The 21,586-nt window shown below is 33.4% G+C and overlaps 1 protein-coding gene across 1 annotated transcript; it reads left to right on the forward strand.

Moving 5' to 3' along the window:
• The first annotated feature begins 704 nt into the window (after nt 1-704).
• On the forward strand, nt 705-5,201 carry LOC130935664 (peroxidase 55-like). Its single transcript, XM_057865512.1, has 3 exons — nt 705-987; nt 2,768-2,959; nt 4,376-5,201. Exons 1-3 carry the CDS (start codon nt 766-768, stop codon nt 4,946-4,948), a joined length of 987 nt encoding a protein of 328 aa, XP_057721495.1. The 5' UTR covers nt 705-765; the 3' UTR covers nt 4,949-5,201.
• Nucleotides 5,202-21,586: the final 16,385 nt, after the last annotated feature.

A 21,586-nucleotide genomic window follows, 5' to 3' on the forward strand; every position in this document is an offset into this window, starting at 1 on the left:
TTCAAATGATAGTGATTAAATTATATCGAATGACTTTATTTTTTAATATAATATAATTTAAATTTTTATGATTTTGATTGAATCGATTTATATTCTGTCTAAATTATAAATTTTTTTATCATTTTTAATTATTAGTTTTTTCTAAATATGAAATATATCGAATCCAAATTTTTTTTAAATTTAAAAAAATGTAAAGTAAAAGTTTTAAATAGTTAACTTTTTCAAAACCGAATAAATAAGTTCAATTTAAATCATAATTGTTTGAATCTAATTGGATTAAAATATAAATTCAAATCGATAAAGAGTATATATGTTTTCACAATTATTATAGTATTTTAGAAAAAAAAATAGTGACTATCAAATTTTTGAAGAATTATTTTGATAATTAAAATATTGTCAAAATCAAACCAAGGATGACTCACCTTCCCTTTCCCAATAGTTGCATGACCAAGTACTTACAACTTGATTTTATAGAGAGGGGAAATGTGAAAGAAAACTTACAAAACAAGAAATTATTTTGACAAGTTAAACTTAAATGAGCTAGCTAGACTTGGACCAAGACAGCTTTCTGCTAATTAATATTATATATAATGGACATGCATAATGTTAACGTTAAGGTTAACCGAGTAATTAATCAACCTAATTGAATCAGAACTATATATATGTATAGTAGTGATACCAATTCCGCTAGCTACTTCATTCATTCCTGAAGCAGAAGAATATAATAATATATATCATCATAAGTGTGAATTATTAATTAAGGAGATGGAGTTGTTAGCAAAGATAGAATTATTAATAGGTGTGGTTATGGTTGCTTCGATGATTATGAGTAAGGGTTGTGAAGGGCAATTAGTGGAGAATTTCTACAGTTCAAGTTGTCCAAACGTGGAATCCATAGTTAGAGAGGCAGTGACCAATAAATTTACTCAGACTCTCACAACTGGACAAGCAACCCTCCGTCTATTTCTCCATGACTGCTTTGTTCAGGTTTCCACTACATACTACTAACTCATCATCATCGCTATATACAGTATTTCAAAAATATTTAATAACAAAAAAATATTAATAAAAAATAGTCAAAATTTATTATTTTTAATTTTATTTAATACATCTTGCGATAAATAAATACTAAATAAAATAAATTTAAGTTGTTTCGATTGATTGTTTTTTTATCACCATAACATTACCAAAATTGTTTATCTTGATATTTTTGTCTCTCAAGTTAGAAACACTATTGATCTCTTTCAAGTAATTAAGAACAAAGAAAGCATATATAATTTTACATTGGTTAGTTTTCGATTCCTCGTGTGTTTTTCTTCCTCTGAATATACTCAAGCATTGTCATGTATGTGTATATGTACTATTTATTTTTCATGTTACATTTTCACATAATCATTTTTTTACCAAGTTACCACGATTCTTTATATATGTTTGCATCACAATTTTTGAAATAATTTTTCAATGTTAAATTTACCTTTTTTTTGTTAAGCAAGCATCATTTTCAGTAGTGTCATATATTATGTCTAGATTCAACCGTTTGAATTAATAAAAATACATTATGTACTTGACAAAGTCATGTTTAATAAAGGAAATGACTCAGTCTCTGTATATATACAATCATTATGTATATAATTGTTTATCCTAGCTAAAAGATTAATCTGACAGATAAAAAATTTTATGTCTCTAAACTTTTGATTTTAGGGAGTTAAAACTCTAATACTACCTTATAACACCACTTAATTATTTTAGAAGTTTAAGTTGATAAAAAAAAATATAAATAATTTTATCTATAAGATATACATTGATGTTTGATTAGTTAAGCACATCATGAATTAATTAACTTTAATTTTGGATGGTTGTTGAAGATTTATTCTTCCATTTCCACTGTGATCTTGTCTCATTCAGCAGAAAATTTCAAAGGCACGTTTGAAATGGTATTTGTTGAGGGTGATTTTGGACACAGCTTTTGAAACAGGACTATGCTATTTATACACTAAAATTAACTATTAAAATTCGTTATCAGTATAAAAATATATGTTAGAATATAAATATATATTAAAAATAAATTAAATTACATATGTATTTATACATAAATATATATATTGATAACTAATTTTAGTATTTTAATAATATTTTTAATTAAAATATAATAAAAAATATACAAGGGCAAACGTGTATGCTCGTTACCCACTTTTCATGGTTTTTTCTTTTAACAAACGAACACGCTCGAGACTCTATCTTACGAATATTGAGTCCAATTAGTCTTATATAATTTTTTTTATTTATATATAAATATCTTCTGTATTTATTAAATTTCTATAATCTACGTTTTTTTTATCGTATTTTATTTTTATTTAATAAAATCTATTGATTTATAAAAATGACATATCTAATGTATATAAAGTTGTTTAGATTTATTTTAGATAAATTCCTTATTACAAGTTTTATTATTATTATTATTATTATTATTATTATTATTATTATTATTATTATTATTATTATTATTATTAAAACAATAAATTTTGATGGTCTTTTAGTATTTCTTCTTCTTCTATTATTATTATTATTATTATTATTATTATTATTATTATTATTATTATTTTTGTGAAATATTTGCAAATATAAGTTGAGAGACTTGTAGGTAATACAAAAATTTGCTAAGACTAGCTAATTAAGAATATAATTAGTACATGGCTTATAATATTTGCAACAATAAAGTGGTGGTGGAGTATGAATAATGTTGTGTATGAATTATGAAAATTGATAGGGTTGCGATGCTTCTGTGATGATATCGTCGGCAAACGGAGATGCAGAGAAGGATCACTCAGAAAATCTTTCACTTCCAGGAGATGGATTCGACACTGTCATCAAAGCAAAACAAGCTGTTGAAGCTTCATGCCCTGCTGTCGTCTCATGCGCTGACATTTTGGCCCTTGCTACCAGAGATGTTATTTCCTTCGTAAGCTAACAAATTATTAGATACTACTATTATATATTTATTTATTTATATAATGATGACAATTTAATCAAATCATCTAAAGATTTTTAACTATTAATTTCATACAAAAATAATTACGTATAAGTCTTTACCTTATATTTATTTATTTATATATTTGTATAACCTTAATAAAATAATTAGAACTAAAAAATAAAATTTTAATTCTTATTTAAAGAAAGCTAAACTAAGTAACCTAAGTTGTAAAATAATTTTGATAATTTTGATGGTTATTAGCCATAAAAAAGTCAATATCAATAAGTGTTGGAGAGTGTTAAGAGGGCAACAATTTTATTATAAAAAATTAATTATTGTTGATTTTAATATAAAATTAAAAATATTGATTTTTTAATATTTTCATAAAGGATTTCGACAATTATATATGACCATCAATAATGTTCTGGATTACTTTTTTTTACCATAGGCTTTAAATAAATACTTATTCAAGCTATTATAGTCAACATTTTTTCTTAAAAATTGCGTGTGCATCTTTAAAGATACAATTGTAAAAGGTCATCTTCTAACTGATAGTCGGGAAAGACTAATCTAATTCATTGGTGTATTTCTTTTTCATAAACCAACTTGTCTAATTTTTCAATACAAAATTGACAGATACATGCAATCTATGTATGCTATTTTGATTATTAACGCAAATTTAACTTATAAGATTTTTTTTTTCAGCAAAAGTTGAATTTTTTAAGTCAAAATGATAATCATAGCAGAAGAGTAATAAAAAAAAAAAAACAGCTTGAATGCTTGATGCACTTAGCTTGTATACGTTTTTGGTAAAAGAAATTTGTGTGGCCAACAGGCTTTAGTAATTTTAGCGAGCATTTGACTAATATAAATATTATATTATTTTTAATAAATAATTTAATTAATTTATGTATATAAATTTTAATAAATGTGGTATAAATTAATTTATATGTGTAAATTTTGATAAAAAAATAATATTATATAATCAGTAGATATTATTATTTTTTATTGATATTTAGTGAGTAATAATTTATATTTATATTTATAGATATTTTGTATAAAAAATATATATAATTTATACATATTTACTAAAATTTTATACACATGAACTAATAATATAATTTATACGTACGTTTTGTATTTATGTTTTGTAAAATTTGTATAAATAAATTAGTAAAATTTATTTGTTAAAGATAATGTAGAATTTTTGGTAGGTTGTTGGCTAAAAATACTAGAAACGACTAGTTCTCAAAAGTTTTCCTTTAATAAATATAGATTTAAATGATGTATTTTTTATATGTAAATTTTTATTATTGCTGATTAAACGCTTGCCAAAATAATAAGATTTACCCGCAACGTAACATTGTTTTTTTGTAATTGTGTGGTTATGTGCAATTATTTCAGCTAGGGGGACCATCATTCAACGTAGAACTTGGACGCAGAGATGGGCTTATTTCGAAATCATCAAACGTTGAAGGAAACCTTCCAAAATCAAGTTTCAATTTAAAGCAGCTAAACACAATGTTCTCAAATCACAACTTGACCCAAACGGACATGATAGCACTCTCAGGAGCACACACCATAGGCTTCTCACATTGCAACGAGTTCTCTAACCGTTTATATTCATTCTCTGCGTCCTCACCGCTGGACCCTACTCTCGACTCCAACTACGCCCAGCAGTTAAAGACACAGTGCCCTCAAAACCCTGATCCACAGGTTGTGGTTGCTCTTGATCCCGATTCCTCCTCCAGTTTCGACAACAACTATTACCGGAACTTGGTGGCCGGAAAAGGGTTGTTGAGATCGGATCAGGTTTTGTACACGGACCCTGCGTCGCGGTCCACGGTGGCTGAGTTTGCCAATAATGCTGATGCTTTTAATCAAGCGTTTGTTGCGGCCATCAGGAAGCTTGGAAGGGTGGGGGTGAAGATTGGTAAGGAAGGAGAGGTTAGAAGAGACTGCACTAAATTCAATTAGTGATTTGTCACCAGTTAGTGAAAAAAGAAATTTGTAAGTGGGAATTCCCTTATGAAAGATTGATTTTTCGATCGTCATGTGTTTTGGGGAAATATTTACTTTGCAAACTTTTGAGTTTTTAGCAATTTAGTTATTTTTTAAGAAAAAAGTTATTATGTGGAAGGGGGTTAGTTTGAGCAAACTAGTACAACGATGATTAGAAAAACAATAATTTTTTTTCTCTTTATAATGCTAAAAATTGGTCATTGTTTCATTTTGTTTCCCATCCTTTTGTTTAGATCACATGTATGCATCATTTTTATGTACATTTATTTATAAAATTGTTCTGAACGAGGCCCAAAATTACTGCAAAAATATAAAATAGTGTCGTCTTAAAAAAAAGTAGAAGAGATCAAAGGTCTATTACACCTCATATCTCTCAAATTAATACTAAGGGTTACGCATGAAAGCGAATCTGAACTAGTAAGCACTATTCAATAGAGCCGTTAAAATGGATTAAATTTATCGAATCAATTCAATTATCCATTTAAATAGGTGTATCTTGCCTCTAAAATTAAATTTGTTTAAATTTTAGACTAAAAGAGTTGAGCCTGATTAACTTGAAAAAATGATGGGTTAAACGAGTAGTTCATTTATTTTTTGTTTATATTTTTTTGAAAAAAAATAATATTTTTAGTTGATATTTCTCTCGATATGACTCGAAAATCTGACCCATCAACTAAAAAAAATACTGCTTGTTTAAGGTTTTTTTACTTAAAAGTGATTTTTTTGTCAAAAAAAATTTTAAAAATAAAATAAAAAAGTAAACGGACCAATCCGTTTAACTCATTGGACTGACCATAAATAGTCCAAACTGAAAATTATAGCCTGCAAATAAAGCGGACTTAAACGGGTTAGGCCTAAATGGACTAGAACTGGCTTGTTTGACAACCCTACTACTTAAGATAATTAGACTCTGCAAAATAAGTATAATAAATATAATAATGATGAGTAATGTTACACATCCAATTCTTTTTATGAATCAAGTTCAACCAAGTTAAATAGTAAGACTTGAAATAATACTAGTTATAATTGATTTTTGTTATGTTAGACCAACTTAGTTAAACTTGATTATCAAAAAAATTTAAATGTGTAGCATTATTCAATTATGATATTCAATAAGGTGTAAAGCCGTTATTTTGGTAACATAATTAAAAGGAGAAAACTCTATAAAATGGAATGAAAAATTAAAAAAGAGTTAGTTTTTGTTATGACAGTGTTTTAGTAGTGTTTTTATCCTTTTGAATTTAGGAGTTATTTGAATAAAATTGTAAAAAATAGACATGATGCTATCATTGTTCTATTTCGAATTATTAATATCCCAAGTTCGTCATTTTCAATAGTGGAGAGTGTTCCTGCAATGACTCCGACACTCAAATTAGTATTAGTCGCAAGAGAAATTAAGTTAAAGATCATATATACCCGAGTGCACGTATTTAGAATAGTGCATATATTATGGGATTATATGATGTTACAAGTTTCTTTTATATGGGTTGTTTTTGTTCATGAGCTACTCATCATAATAAGTTAATTGATGATGTTTTATTGTGGTCTCTCTTCATATGATGTTCTTAAGTTTATATATAGTTATTGTTGTAACATTTTTCTATTTAATACTAGAATGATGGTTACAATGTAACAATTAACTTCATAAAATTGACACTACAAGAAAATTATTGAATAACCTCAGATTTATCGTTGGATTAATCAAATAAATCCATCACTAAGTACATTATTGTCGGCCTATAGTTAACGGTATAAACGGCACGAAAATTCCTAACTTGCGGATTTTTTTAATCTAACGCTAATTAATGTCAGATTTTTCGTTGGTGTTTTCAATGGATTGTCGAGCATAGATTGATGATTACCGTTGAATTAATTCCACAGTAACTTTGGCACCATTTGAAGCGAAATGGCGCCAAAATATATCATCAAATTAATCCGACGGCACATCCACCAGTAAAAATTTTTATTTTTTTGGGCATAGTTTAGCCACGGCTAACAATCAAATGAAATTAAAACTCTTGTTAATGAAATTGTTATAAAAAATCTAAAATTAACAGAAATCAACAAAATATTTTATTAAAAATAAATGGTATAAATATAATAAAATGTCACAAAAGTAGAAAAATGTACCCTAAACAAAATAAAAATGCATCAAACTCTAATCCCTACAGATCCTGATAATCATTGTCATCATCGTCAATGGCGGTATCGTGGTCCCCCTGCTGAGGCGGTGGAGTAGGTGCTACCATCGGTGGCCCACCAGCAGCATTGTTATGGGTAAGCAGCCGCACCGCTGGTACGTAGTAACAGCGCCGTTGCCTTTAGCGCGTATTTGCTGGCTATACTCCTCCATCTGCTGTCACATCCACTCAAACTGCTCCAACTTTTTCATTAGGTCCGAACTGGCAAAAATGCGTTTACCTCTGCTCAAACTGCTTCTGCTACTGGTGAAGCTCCTGTGTTAGCTTCTGCACCTCCTCCCTTGAGACGATAACCAAATTGGGTTCTTATCGCCCACTTCTAAAACTAGCACTTTTTGGTTTCAATCGAGATCGGCGTGTTGGTCAGCCATGGATAGTCATACATGTACTTAATAACCTCCGATATCCCCTGTGTGTAAATATTGTGATTTGGTACAAACCTGTCACAGAACAAACTGCACAGTAATAATCACATAAGATAAGAAAACTTAACATAGAAAAAATAAAGATAAACAAACTTAATATTATAAAATTGAACTCACGACTACATGACATCAGGTCAAATTTTCAGCCGAATGATGGACGGTAGCAGAGGAACATCCTACTCTGAGGCATTGGAGGTATCACCCACTGCAAACTCTATCGACAGAGTCGCTGCATTTATCGGGAGGCACAGCAGACGGAGGCACCCAGTTTGGGTTTGGGACCATGATAAATTGTTGTCTCGACAGACTCTTCTGTGACGTCACAAGAGTCGACGGGGTAGCGGGGATAAAAGGTAATGACTGGGCAGCTTTGGAAGATTTGATGGCAACTCGCCCTTTATCAAGATTACAGGATGACTCACTGGACCTACTTCTACTACATATCGTCATGTCTGCTCAACAACATATTAGTATCATATTAATATTATAACAAAATACCAATAAAAAACAACATAAGAAAAAAAAACATTAAGTATTAGAATGAATAAGTGTTTTCACCAAGTAAATTTAATAAACATTTATCTTAAACTCTTATTCTTGATTTGTCTTTTTATTGAATTATTAGCTGTTTATACAAATTAAATGCATGCAACTTAGGTTCATGATAGTTTCAGTAATGTATGTTTTTTTTTTACTTTGAATGTGGATTTTATTGGATATAGCATTATCTTGGCTTGGTTGTAATTTGAGTTAGTTTTGCCAAGGTTATGAAAACCGGACCAAACCAACCAGTTTAATCGGGCTAATCAGAAATCAGTTATTTAGCCAGTCCGATTGATATTCAAAACCGTCTTGCAAAAAATTGGCTAAAAAATCAGTCGAACCGGTGGTTAACCGGTGAACCGACCAGATTTTTTTTAATGTCCGGTTTTGTTTTCTTTCTCAAAAAGGGCGTCGTTTTGACGCCAAAAAGAAAAAAAAAAGAACAAAACCCACTTGCACCCAGTCCCAAATCAACCCTAACGCGTAACCCACTAACCCTCTCCCTTCTAAAATCGTTTTCTTCCTCTCCCAGCTGTCTCCTACCAGTACCGCAATCTCTCTCTCCGTCATCTTCCCCTTCCCTTCGCCTGCGCAAGCTTGTCGCCCCACCCCACCCCTTTCTCTCTGACTCTCTGTGTGACTCCAACCAAACCCTAAATCTCTTTCCACCCGCCACCTGCTCCGGTCGCTGAAAACCCATTATCAGAGGAGCACCCAGCCATGCCCCCACCATCAGCCCCCAGCGTCAGTGCGGTTGTTTCCATCCTCGTCTTCTCCTCTCAAAGGTCTATTCTTCTCCTTGCGTTGCCTTGTTCTCCTCGCGTCGCCCTGTTCTCTTCGCCCTGTCTCTGCTAGCAGCTCTGTTCTCTTCATCGTCGCAAGCGTGTCTACTTGGCTGTATTCTCTTCGCAAGTCACCTCCGTTTCACTGCTCATTCATCATCTCCAATAAGCACTCATCTACTCCTCCTTGAGTTGCGTTTTTTTTCTTGTTAATTTTTTAGATTGTTGTTGTATATATTCTAATTTATGATTTCTGAGTTAATTATATGGATTGAGTTAATTGTATGGACATTGAATTCTGAATTAATTTTATGGATATTGGAATTCAAGATTCTCTTCTCAGTTCTTTATCATTTTAAGTTGGTTAATTGGATTTTTTAGCCCCTTTTGAGTTTTGAACCTCTTGACTACTTAACAATTTAGCAATTTAGCAATTTGATCTTTGTTTATTTAATTTTTTTAGTGATTTCTTGAAATTGTAAGATTGATTTTTTTTCTGAGTTGTTGATTCTGGGTTTTGGTGGAATATTTCCATCATTGTTTATGCTGTTGTTATAGTTTTATTATTATTTTTATGAAATTGGAATACCTGTTGTGGTATTATATGCATTTTGATTTTTGTTAGTTATGAATGTTGATTTTAAAAATTATTTTTGAATTTTTAATGGATAATTTATTATATAAAATTATAAAATTTTGAATCGTATTCATTTAAAAAGTATTAAATTTAAATATTTAAAAGTATGTATTAAATTTTTAATAATTTAATTTTTTATTTAGTTAAACCGGTTAAACCTCGATTAAACTCTAATTGAATCTCTAAACCATTAAACCAGTTACTTCATCGATTCATTGACCGAGTCGGTTCTCGCAACCTTGAGTTTTGTTTAAATCTCAATTTTCTTCACTTTTATACATTAACTATTGTTCAACATGCATTCACCAACTAATAACATTCATTTTTGTCATTTATACATCAAAGTGAATCAAAGCATACACTTTTATGATTTTAGATGAGGTTTGAAACATTCATAAAATAGAAAATAATAAATATAAAGAGATGTTTTATCAAAGCATATATATATATTAATTAATAACTATGCTAATTCTTATGCATGGATCAACTTAAAACTAAAGTACTACAATGTAATTACTTGAATTAGTCATTTATAAGAATTATTTATTTATTTATTATATAAAAATATTAAATAAATATTAAATTTTATTAAATATTTATAAAAATTAAACAAAAATACTTTTTATAATTATAAAAAAGTAAGCACTAAGACTTGTATTGTATATACTCATACAAGCCTCATGCACAGCTGTACTACAATCAAAACAGTCTACTTTTCAGTAAAAATAACCTTAACACAGGAATTTTAGAATTATCCAAACAATTAAAACAATTCCAACATTTAAACAGGTAAGATGTAAACATCATTCAGACAATTCTAAAATCACAATTCAACAAAATTGGTACTGAAACAGTGAATTTCTACACAATCAAACAAGTTTCAACCAATCTCGACAGCAATTTTTAGTAACTTCATTAACAACTCAAAAGAATTCCAAACACTTTTAACTAAAATAAGAGTTCAATAAACCAAACTAACTTATCATAACTACCTAAAATTCACTAAACAACAAATTAATCTAACTAATTAACTACTAAAGTCAAACTAACTTAATAAAATTAAACTTAACTAAACAGAAATTAGAAGAAATTTTAATCAAGAACCTGAAAGGGGAAGGGTGTGATGTGGCGGGAACAGAGAAAGGAGAACGAGGCAGTTGGAGGTGGCAGCGGTCTTTCCAGCAATAGTAGGGCAAGGCAGCAGCGGAGGCGGTTGGAGAAGCGACAGCAGGAGTGATAGCAGGGGCTAGAGAGAGATTGGGAGGTGAGAGATTAGAGAGAAAGGAAGGTTAGTGAGAGAAGAAGAATTCGAAATGAAGGGGGAGGGGTTCGCGGTTTCAATTTAGGACACTATTACTGTCGGGTTTATTGGCAGATATTTTCGACGGTAACGTAGTTTGGATCACCAAAACATAGCGTTTTCATTAAACGTGTTTACCATCGAATTAAATCTGACGCTATAGTTGGCGCAGTTTTGTCATGGTTTCCTGCCAAAAATTACCGGCGGTTTTACCGTCGGAAGTCACTATCCATCGGTAATTATTTGGCATGGCAAATTCCTCATCAAATCCATTGCTGAATCTGATGCTAAAGACAACAGTAATCATCACCGCTAAATCAGACGGTAATCAACATTTTTCTTGTAGTGTGAGTTATTAGGCATTAGGATGAGTTATGAGGAGTTAGTGTCCTCTTTGTAACATATTCTTTGATAGGGGTGTTCGCGGTGCGGTCGGATCGATTTTGAATAAAAAATTCATCCAATCCGAACACTAATTTTACTTGCGGTACAGTTAGATTGGATGATTTAAAAAAAAATCCAATCCAATTTCAAGCGGTTTAGATTAGATTGGATTTGTGGTTTTACAAATAAAAAACAATAAAAATATATATAACAAGTCTCAACATCAAATTTTAAATAACTAACAATGACATAACAAGTCTTAATAATATTTTGAAATACCAACAATAACATAAAAATAGAATTAAAATTATAAGTTAATTAAAATAAATAAATAAATAAATAAATAAATTTTTGAACATAAGATGTTTATTAAATAAAAATACATTAATAATATAAAAATGTATAACAAATTAAACATATTATAAGTAAAATTGTAAATATAATAAAATAATAATAATATTATAGCATATTATGTAGTTTGCATTAGATTGGATCGATTTTGAGAGTAGATTCGAAATTCGATCCGTTCTTGCGGTTTGCAAAAAATAAAATCCAATAAAATCTAAATTAGTACGGTTTTAATCAGTTTTCGATTTAAATTGAATTGGATGAACGGTTTAATTTAAATTGGTTTAAATTTTAACACCTCTATCCTTTGGAATTAAAAAAATACTTAATCATTGAACCAATTCCTTAAAACTTCTTATACTCTATATTAAACTCATTTTTATAATATTAGGCTTATAAAAATATTCTAGAACAGATAGATAAACACCAACTAACTTAAAAATTGGAGTAACCTTCAAATACCCTCCTAATGTGGTTCATAGCTGAACAAGTTAGCAAGTTTTTTTTTGTCTCTTCGAAAGCTGAAAAATACTTTGAATAGGTATAAAAGAAAAATATTTTATCTTCTTCACTTTTGATAATAATTTTGAATACCAAAAACAAAAACTGTACAAAAGAGGTGTAGACAAAACTGTTAGATATGCATATATGATGAGCGGATAATTTATACGCTTTTTGGCATTGTTTTTATATAGTTTTTAGTAAGTTTGAGCTACTTTTAGGGATGTTTTCATTAGTTTTTATGTTAAATTCACATTTCTGGACTTTACTATGAGTTTGTGTGTTTTTCTGTGATTTCAGGTAAATTCTGACTGAAATTGAGGGATTTGAGCAAAACTCTGAAAAAGGCTGACAAAAGGACTGCTGATGCTGTTGGAATCTGACCTCCCTGCACTCGAAATGGATTTTCTGGAGCTACAGACCTCCAATTGGCACGCTCTCAACGGCGTTGGAAAGTAGACATCCAGGGCTTTCCAGCAATATATAATAGTCCATACTTTATTCGAAGAATGACGACGTAACTTGGCGTTAAACGCCAAGTTCATGCTGCTGTCTGGAGTTAAACGCCAGAAAAACGTCATGATCCGGAGTTGAACGCCCAAAACACGTCATAACTCAAAGTTCAACGCCAAGAAATGCCTTAGCTCGTGGATTGATCAAAGCTCAGCCCAAGCACACACCAAGTGGGCCCCGGAAGTGGATTTATGCATCAATTACTTACTCATGTAAACCCTAGTAGCTAGTCTAGTATATAGGACCTCTTACTATTGTATTAGACATCTTTGGTCTCAGTTTTGTTTTATTCTTCATCTTAGGAGATCATTGATCACGTTTAGGGGGCTGGCCATTCGGCCATGCCTGGACCTCTTTTACTTATGTATTTTCAACGGTGGAGTTTCTGCACACCATAGATTAAGGGTGTGGAGCTCTGCTGTACCTCAAAGATTAATGAAGTTCTATTTTCTTTTATTCAATTCCTCTCTTATTCTTATTCCAATATATTCATTCGTACCCAAGAACATGATGAATGTGATGAGCTAATAACTCTCATCATCATTCTCACTTATGAGCGCGCGTGATTGACAACCACTTCCGTTCTACATGCAACAAAGCTTGAATGTGTATCTCTGAGATTCCCCAACAGAATCTTCGTGGTATAAGCTAGATGGATGGCGGCATTCATCTGGATCCGGAAAGTCCAACCTTGTCTGTGGTGTTCCGAGTAGGATCCTGGGAATCCGGAAAGTCTCACCTTGTCTGTGGTATTCCGAGTAGGATCCCGTTCATGAATGACTGTGACGTGCTTCAAACTTTAACCTGCTGGGCGTTAGTGACAAACGCAAAAGAGGGATTCTATTCCAGTAGGAGCGGGAACCAACCGGTGATTGGCCGTACTGTGACAGAGTGCGTGCATTAGCTTTCACTGCGAGGATGGGATGTAGCTATCAACCATGGGTGATGCCTCCAGACTGGTTAGCTGTGCGAGTGACAGCCGTACAGGTTATTTCCCCGAGAGGAATGAAAGTAGCCACAGCTGATAGTGAACCCCTATACAAAGCTTGCCATGGAGAGGAGTAAGAAGGATTGAGTAGAAGCAATGGGATAGCAGGCGTCCGAGAGCTCTACAGCATCTCCATTCCGCTTATCTGAAATTCCTACCAATGAATCTGCATAAGTATCTCTATCCCTTTTATTATTCCTTTTTATTAGAACAATCCAATTATCACTATTACAAATGTTCAATCCGCCTAACTGAGATTTGCAAGGTGACCATAGCTTGCTTCATACCAACAATCTCTGTGGATTCGACCCTTACTCACGTAAGGTTATTACTTGGACGACCCAGTACACTTGCTGGTTAGTTGAACGGAGTTGTGAAGAAAATAAACAGTGCCATAAGAGTATACATCCTTTATAAACAAATAACAAGTGATCACAATTTCGTCCACCAAGTTTTTGGCGCCGTTGCCGGGGATTGTTCGAGTATGGACAACTGACGGTTCATCTTGTTGCTCAGATTAGGTAATTTTCTTTTCAAAAATCTTTTTCAAAATTTTTCTTTGATTTTTCGTGTTTTTAAACTTTATTTTCGAAAAATAATAATAAAAATTCAAAAAAATTAGAAAATCATAAAAATCAAAAGTATTTTGTGTTTCTTGTTTGAGTCTTGTGTTAAATTTTAAGTTTGGTGTCAATTGCATGCTTTTAAAAATTTTTCTTGCATTTTTCGAAAATCTCATGCATTCATAGTGTTCTTCATGATCTTCAAGTTGTTCTTGACAAGTCTTCTTGTTTGATCTTGATGATTTCTTGTTTTGTGTCTTTTGTTGTTTTTCTTGTGCATTTTTGCATTCATATTTTCCATGCATTAAAGATTTCTAAGTTTGGTGTCTTGCATATTTTCTTTGCATCAAAAATTTTTTCAAAATTGTGTTCTTGATGTTCATCATGATCTTCAAAGTGTTCTTGGTGTTCATCTTGACATTCATAGCATTCTTGCATGCATTCATTGTTTTGATCTAAAAATTTCATGCATTGAATATTTTTGTTGTTTTTCTCTTTCATAATTAAAAATTCAAAAATCAAAAAAATATCTTTTCCTAGTTTCCCTCCAATTTTTCGAAATTTTGGGTTGACTTGGTCAAAAATTTTCAAAATTAGTTGTTTCTTACAAGTCAAGTCAAAATTTCAATTTTAAAAAATCTTATCTTTTCAAAATCTTTTTCAAAATCATATCCTTCTCAAAATTTTTTATTTATTTTCAAAAATTTCAAAAATATTTTTCAAAATATTTTCAAAATCTTTTTCTTATCTTTATATGTAATTTTCGAAAATTCACTAATAATTAATGTGATTGGTTCAAAAATTTGAAGTTTGTTACTTTCTTGTTAAGAAAGGTTCAATCTTTAAGTTCTAGAATCTTATCTTGTAGTTTCTTGTTAGTGAAGCAAGTAAATTCAAAATTTTTAAATTAAATCTTTTTATCTTTTATTTTATCTTTTCCAAAAAAAAAAATTTTTTATCTTTTTCAAAATTTGATTTTAAAATATCTTATCTAACTTGCTATCTTCTTATCTTTTTCAATTTTGATTTCAAATCTTTTTCAATTGACTAACTAACTTTTTGTTTGTTTCTTATCTTTTTCAAAACCACCTGACTACTTTTCCCTCTTCTATTTTCGAAAATATCTCTTTCTTTTTCAAAAATTCTTTTTAATTAATTAATTGTTTCATGTTTTAATTTTAATTACATTTTATCTCTAATTTTCGAAAATCACTAACCCTTTTTCAAAAATTATTTTCGAATTTTCTTTTTTCTTTTCTTATTCTATTTAATTGTTTAATTACTAACACTTCTCTCCACCTCTCTTCCTCCAAAAATCCGAATCCCCCTCTTTATTCTTCTACCCCCTTCTTTTTCTACTAACATAAAGGAATCTCTATACTGTGACATAGAGGACTCCTCTTTCTTTTCTTGTTTTCTTCTCTTTCATATGAGCAGGAACAAGGATAAAGGCACTCTTGTTGAAATTGATCCAGAACCTGAAAGGACTCTGAAGAGAAAATTAAGAGAAGCTAAAATACAACAATCCAGAAACAACCTTTCAGAAACATTAGCACAAGAGGTGATGGCCGAAAATAATAATAATGATGCAAGGAGAATGCTTGGTGACTTCACTAAGCCAACGTCCAAATTTGATGGAAGAAGCATCTCCATTCCTGCCATTGGAGCCAATAACTTTGAGCTTAAGCCTCAACTAGTTGCTTTAATGCAACAAAACTGCAAGTTTTATGGACTTCCATCTGAAGATCCCTATCAGTTTTTAACTGAATTCTTGCAGATCTGTGAGACTGTAAAGACGAATGGAGTTGATCCTGAAGTCTACAGACTCATGCTTTTCCCTTTTGCTGTAAGAGACAGAGCTAGAGTGTGGTTGGATTCTCAACCCAAGGATAGCCTGGACTCATGGGATAAGCTTGTCACTGCATTTTTAGATAAGTTCTTTCCTCCTCAAAAGCTGAGCAAGCTGAGAGTGGATGTTCAAACCTTCAAACAAAAGATGGTGAATCCCTCTATGAAGCTTGGGAAAGATACAAGCAGCTGACTAAAAGATGTCCATCTGACATGTTTTCAGAATGGACCATATTAGATATATTCTATTATGGTCTCTCTGAATTTTCGAAAATGTCATTGGACCATTCTGCAGGTGGATCTATTCACCTGAAGAAAACGCCTGAAGAGGCTCAAGAACTCATTGACATGGTTGCAAACAACCAGTTTATGTACACCTCTGAGAGGAATTCCGTGAGTAATGGGGTACCTCAGAAGAAAGGAGTTCTTGAAATTGATGCTCTGAATGCCATATTGGCTCAGAACAAAGTGTTGACTCAACAGGTCAACATGATCTCTCAGAATCTGAATGGATTGCAACATGCATCCAACAGTAATAGAGAGGCAGCTTCTGAAGAAGCTTATGATCCTGAAAACCCTGCCATGGCAGAGGTTAATTACTTAGGTGAACCTTATGGAAACACCTATAACTCATCATGGAGAAATCATCCAAATTTCTCATGGAAGGATCAACAAAAACCTCAACAAGGTTTTAACAATGGTGGACGTACTAGGCTGAATAATAGTAAGCCATATCCATCATCTTCTCAGCAACAGACAGAGAATTCTGAACAAAATACTTCTAATTTAGCCAATATAGTCTCTGATCTGTCAAAGGCCACTTTCAGTTTCATGAATGAAACCAGATCCTCCATTAGAAATTTGGAGGCACAAGTGGGCCAGCTGAGTAAGAAAGTTATTGAAACTCCTCCCAGTACTCTCCCAAGCAATACTGAAGAAAATCCAAAAGGAGAGTGCAAGGCCATTGATGTGATCAAAATGGCCAAATGCACAAAGGAGGAGGAGGACGAAAATCCTAGTGAGGAAGACCTCCTGGGACGTCCCTCAAGCATGAAGGAGTTTCCTATTAAGGATCCAGAGGAATCTGAGGCTCATCTAGAGACCATAGAGATCCCATTAAATCTCCTTCTGCCATTCATGATCCCTGAAGAATATTCATCCTCTGAAGAGGATGAAGATGTGACTGGAGAGCAAGCTGCTCTATATTTGGGAGCTATCATGAAGCTGAATGCCAAGCTGTTTGGTAATGAGACTTGGGAAAGTAAACCTCCCTTGCTCATTAGTGAACTAGATACTTGGATTCAGAAAACTCTACCTCAAAAGAAACAAGATCCTGGCAAGTTCTTAATACCTTGTACCATTGGCACCATGAGCTTTGAAAAAGCTCTATGTGACCTGGGGTCAGGGATAAATCTTATGCCACTCTCTGTAATGGAGAAGATGGGGATCATTGAGGTACAACCTGCCTTGTTCTCATTACAATTGGCAGATAAGTCAGTGAGGCAAGCATATGGATTAGTAGAGGACGTACTAGTGAAGGTTGAAGGCCTTTACATCCCTACTGACTTCATAATCCTAGATACTAGGAAGGAAGGTGATGAATGCATCATCCTAGGAAGACCTTTCCTAGCCACAGCAGGAGCTGTGATAGATGTCAACAGAGGTGAATTAGTCCTTCAATTGAATGGAGAATACCTTGTGTTTCAGGCACATGGCAATCCCTCTGTGACAAAAGAGAGTAAGCAAGAAGAGCTTCTCTCAGTTCAAGGTCAAGAAGAACCCACACAGTCAAACTCTAAGTTTGGTGTTGTGAGGCCACAACCAAACTCTAAGTTTGGTGTCCAAACCCCATATCCAAACTCTAAGTTTGGTGTTGGGAATACCACACTTAAGTTGACCTGATCATCTTGTGGCTCCATGAGAGCCACTGTCAAGCTATTGACATTAAAGAAGCGCTTGTTGGGAGGCAACCCAATTTTATTTATCTAATTTTATTTTATTTTGTTTCTTTGCTATTTTTATGTTTTATTAGGTACATGATCATGAGGAGTCACGAAAAAAATCAAAAAAATTAAAAACAGAGTCAAAAACAGAAGAAAAAATTTTTCACCCTGGAGGACGCACGGGCTGGCGTTCAACGCCCAGAAGGAGCATCTTTCTGGCGTTCAACGCCAGAACAGAGCACCATTCTGGCGCTGAACGCCCAAAACAAGCAACAACCTGGCGTTTAACGCCAGGATGCGCACACAGAGGACAATCTGGCGCTGAACGCCAGAAACAAGCATGAAACTGGCGTTCAACGCCAGAAACATGCATAACATGGGCGTTTAACGCCCAGAACGTGCATCAAGGGGCGTTTGAACGCCAGAATGATGCATGAAGGCATGTTACATGCCTATAGGGTGAAGGAATGGTATTTCTTTTCACCTCAGGATCTGTGGACCCCACAGGATCCCCACCTAACATATTCACACCTTACCTTCTAATCCAAATCTCATTCCCAATGTCACCCTTCCCAAAAACATTCATCAATCACCTCAATTCTTCTTCCCAATTATCTCATTCACCATTCACATCAACCTCCTCTTCCCATACACCCCACCTACCTCCATAAAAATTCAAATTCAATTTCCCACCCTTTCCCACCCAAAATGGCCGAACCTATACCCTCCCCCCTCCCTATAAATACCCTTCCATTCTTCATCATTTTCACACAACACAAACACCTTCTTCTCTCATATAGCCGAACCCTCTCTTCTCCCTCTCTACCATCTTTTCTTCTTCTTCTTCTACTCTTCTTTTCTTTTTGCTTGGGGACAAGCAAATTTTAAGTTTGGTGTGGTAAAAAGCCTAAGCTTTTTTATTTTTCATTCACCATCAATGGCACCTAAGACCGGAGTTTCCTCAAAGAAAGAAAAAGGGAAAGCAAAAGCTTCTTCCTCCGAGTCATGGGAGAAGGAGAGATTCATCTCCAAGAGCCATCAAGACCACTTCTATGATGTTGTGGCAAAGAAGAAAGTGATCCCTGAGGTCCCTTTCAAGCTCAAGAAAAATGAGTATCCGGAGATCCGACATGAAATTCAAAGAAGAGGTTGGGAAGTCTTAGCCAACCCCATGCAACAAGTCGGAATTCTCATGGTTCAAGAGTTCTATGCCAATGCATGGATTACTAGGAACCATGACCAAAGTATGAACCCAAGCCCAAAGAATTATCTCACAATGGTTAGGGGGAAATACTTGGATTTTAGTCCGGAGAATGTGAGGTTGGCGTTTCATTTGCCTATGATGCAAGGTGATGAACACCCCTACACAAGAAGGGTCAACTTTAACCAAAGGTTGGACCAAGTCCTAATGGATATTTGTGTGGAAGGCGCCCAATGGAGAGTAGACTCCAAAGGCAAGCCAGTCCAACTAAGAAGACTGGACCTCAAGCCTGTAGCTAGAGGATGGTTGGAGTTCATTCAAAGATCCATCATCTCTACAAGCAACCGATCTGAAGTTACTGTGGATCGGGCCATCATGGTTCATAGCATCATGATTGGTGAAGAAGTAGAGGTTCATGAAGTCATCTCCAATGAACTCTACAAAATAGCTGACAAGCCTTCATACATGGCACGGTTAGCCTTCCCCCACCTTATATGCCATCTATGTTACTCAGCTGGAGTTATCATAGAAGGAGATGTCTCCATTGAAGAAGACAAGCCCATTACCAAGAAAAAGATGGAGCAAACAAGGGAAGCTCCTCACGGCCTCCAAGAAGAACATGAGGAAGTGCATCATCAGCAAATGCCTCAAGGAATGCACTTTCCTACCAACAACTATTGGGAGCAACTCAACACCTCCTTAGAGGATTTGAGTCATAATGTTGAACAACTAAGGGTGGAACATCATGAGCACTCCATCATTCTCCAAGAAATAAGAGAAGATCAAAGAGCAATGAGGGAGGAGCAACAAAGGCAAGGAAGGGACATAGAAGAGTTGAAGAACATCATTGGTCCTTCAAGAAGAAGACGCCACTAAGGTGGATTCATTCCTTGTTCTTTATTTCTTTCTGTTTTCGGTTTTTAATTATTGTGTTTATCTATGTTTTGTGTCTTTATTTCATGATCATTAGTATGTAACCATGCCTTAAAGCTATGAATAAAATCCATTAGTCCTTCACCTCTCTTAAAAGAAAAATGTTTTAATTCAAAAGAACAAGAAGTACATAATTTTCGAAATTATTATTGAATTTAGTTTAATTATTTTGATGTGGTGACAATGCTTTTGTTTTCTGAATGAATGAATGAACAGTGCATATGTCTTTGGATCTTGTTGTTTATGAGTGTTAAAATTGTTGGTTCTTGAAAGAATGATGAACAAAGAGAAATGTTATTGATGATCTGAAAAATTCATGGAATTGATTCTTGAAGCAAGAAAAAGCAGTGAAAAAGAAAGCTTGCGAAAAAAAAAAGAAAGAAAAAAATGGCGAAAAAAAAAAAAAGAAGGAGCAGTAGAAAAAGCCAATAGCCCTTAAAACCAAAAGGCAAGGGTAAAAAGGATCCAAGGCTTTGAGCATCAATGGATAGGAGGGCCCAAGGAAATTAAATCCAGGCCCAAGGAAATTAAATCCAGGCCTAAGCGGCTAAACCAAGCTGTCCCTAACCATGTGCTTGTGTCATGAAGGTCCAAGTGAAAAGCTTGAGACTGAGTGGTTAAAGTCGTGATCCAAGGCAAAAGAGTGTGCTTAAGAGCTCTGGACACCACTAACTGGGGACTTTAGCAAAGCTAAGTCACAATCTGAAAAGGTTCACCCAGTTATGTGTCTGTGGCATTTGTGTATCCGGTGGTAATACTGGAAGACAAAGTGCTTAGGGCCACAGCCAAGACTCATAAGTAGCTGTGTTCAAGAATCAACATGCTTAACTAGGAAAGTCAATAACACTATCCGAAATTCTAAGCTCCTAGAGAAGCCAATCATTCATAAACTTCAAAGGAAAAAGTGAGATGCCAAAACTGTTCAGAAGCAAAAAGCTACAAGTCCCGCTCATGCAATTAAATTAATATTCATTGATATTTTGGACTTTATAGTATATTCTCTTCTTTTTATCCTATTTGATTTTCAGTTGCTTGGGGACAAGCAACAATTTAAGTTTGGTGTTGTGATGAGCGGATAATTTATACGCTTTTTGGCATTGTTTTTATATAGTTTTTAGTAAGTTTGAGCTACTTTTAGGGATGTTTTCATTAGTTTTTATGTTAAATTCACATTTCTGGACTTTACTATGAGTTTGTGTGTTTTTCTGTGATTTCAGGTAAATTCTGACTGAAATTGAGGGATTTGAGCAAAACTCTGAAAAAGGCTGACAAAAGGACTGCTGATGCTGTTGGAATCTGACCTCCCTGCACTCGAAATGGATTTTCTGGAGCTACAGACCTCCAATTGGCACGCTCTCAACGGCGTTGGAAAGTAGACATCCAGGGCTTTCCAGCAATATATAATAGTCCATACTTTATTCGAAGAATGACGACGTAACTTGGCGTTAAACGCCAAGTTCATGCTGCTGTCTGGAGTTAAACG

The sequence above is a fragment of the Arachis stenosperma genome, chromosome 6 (genome assembly GCF_014773155.1).
Source record: "Arachis stenosperma cultivar V10309 chromosome 6, arast.V10309.gnm1.PFL2, whole genome shotgun sequence".
Lineage (NCBI taxonomy): Eukaryota > Viridiplantae > Streptophyta > Magnoliopsida > Fabales > Fabaceae > Arachis > Arachis stenosperma.